Source organism: Sinocyclocheilus rhinocerous, unplaced genomic scaffold (assembly GCF_001515625.1).
Source record: "Sinocyclocheilus rhinocerous isolate Xijiao unplaced genomic scaffold, SAMN03320098_v1.1 scaffold1093, whole genome shotgun sequence".
NCBI classification, from domain to species: domain Eukaryota; kingdom Metazoa; phylum Chordata; class Actinopteri; order Cypriniformes; family Cyprinidae; genus Sinocyclocheilus; species Sinocyclocheilus rhinocerous.
The window spans coordinates 1,072,350-1,073,036 of NW_015626381.1; the positions used below are offsets into that span (position 1 = coordinate 1,072,350).

General features: G+C 44.4%; 1 protein-coding gene across 1 annotated transcript in view; it reads right to left on the minus strand.

The window, feature by feature from the left end:
- Positions 1 to 687, minus strand: part of fbn1 (fibrillin 1) — an 82,522-nt gene that overhangs the window by 53,226 nt on the left and 28,609 nt on the right. The window contains 2 exon segments of the mRNA XM_016518610.1: positions 73 to 198; positions 270 to 412. Of these exon segments, the coding sequence (XP_016374096.1) occupies positions 73 to 198; positions 270 to 412 (269 nt within the window).

Consider the following 687-nt stretch of genomic DNA (forward strand, 5'->3'; position numbering starts at 1 on the left):
GTGTGTGTGTGTGTGTGTGAGAGAGAGTGTGTGTGTGTGTGTGTGTGTGTGTGAGAGACAGACGTGACCCACCTTCACACACCTCTGTCTCGGGCTGGAAGGTGAAGCCCTTCGGACAGTGGCAGGTGAAGCTGCCCGGTGTGTTTCTGCACAGGCCGTTCTCACACAGGTGTCTGTTCATCATGCACTCGTCCACATCTGAAACACAGACACACACGTGACGCAGACGTCTGCACGCTTCACACGCTAATGTCTGCAGAGATACTGACCGACGCAGGTCTTCCCGCTGATGTCCACCTCAAAGCCCAGATTACAGTTACACTTGTATGTTCGGAGCATGTTCTCGCACACGCCGTTCTGACAGATATCAGGATCCAGCGCACACTCATTTATATCTGACACACAGAGGGAGATTCACATCTAAACACATGCATGTGAACATACATGCACGTAAAATACATGGGTGAGTAAGATTTTTTTTTTTCCACTTTTTAATGTATAATTTTTACTTAAATCTATAGATACTAATAGTTAATGTAAATTAAACTGTATTATTTATGCAATTGCAACATTTGTTTAATTATTTGTTGTTCATTATGAAATCTGACCATGACATGTTCTTCACAGTTCTCTTCTATGTGTGTGTGTGTGTGTGTGTGTGTGTGTGTGTGTGTGTGTCTGGCCGCA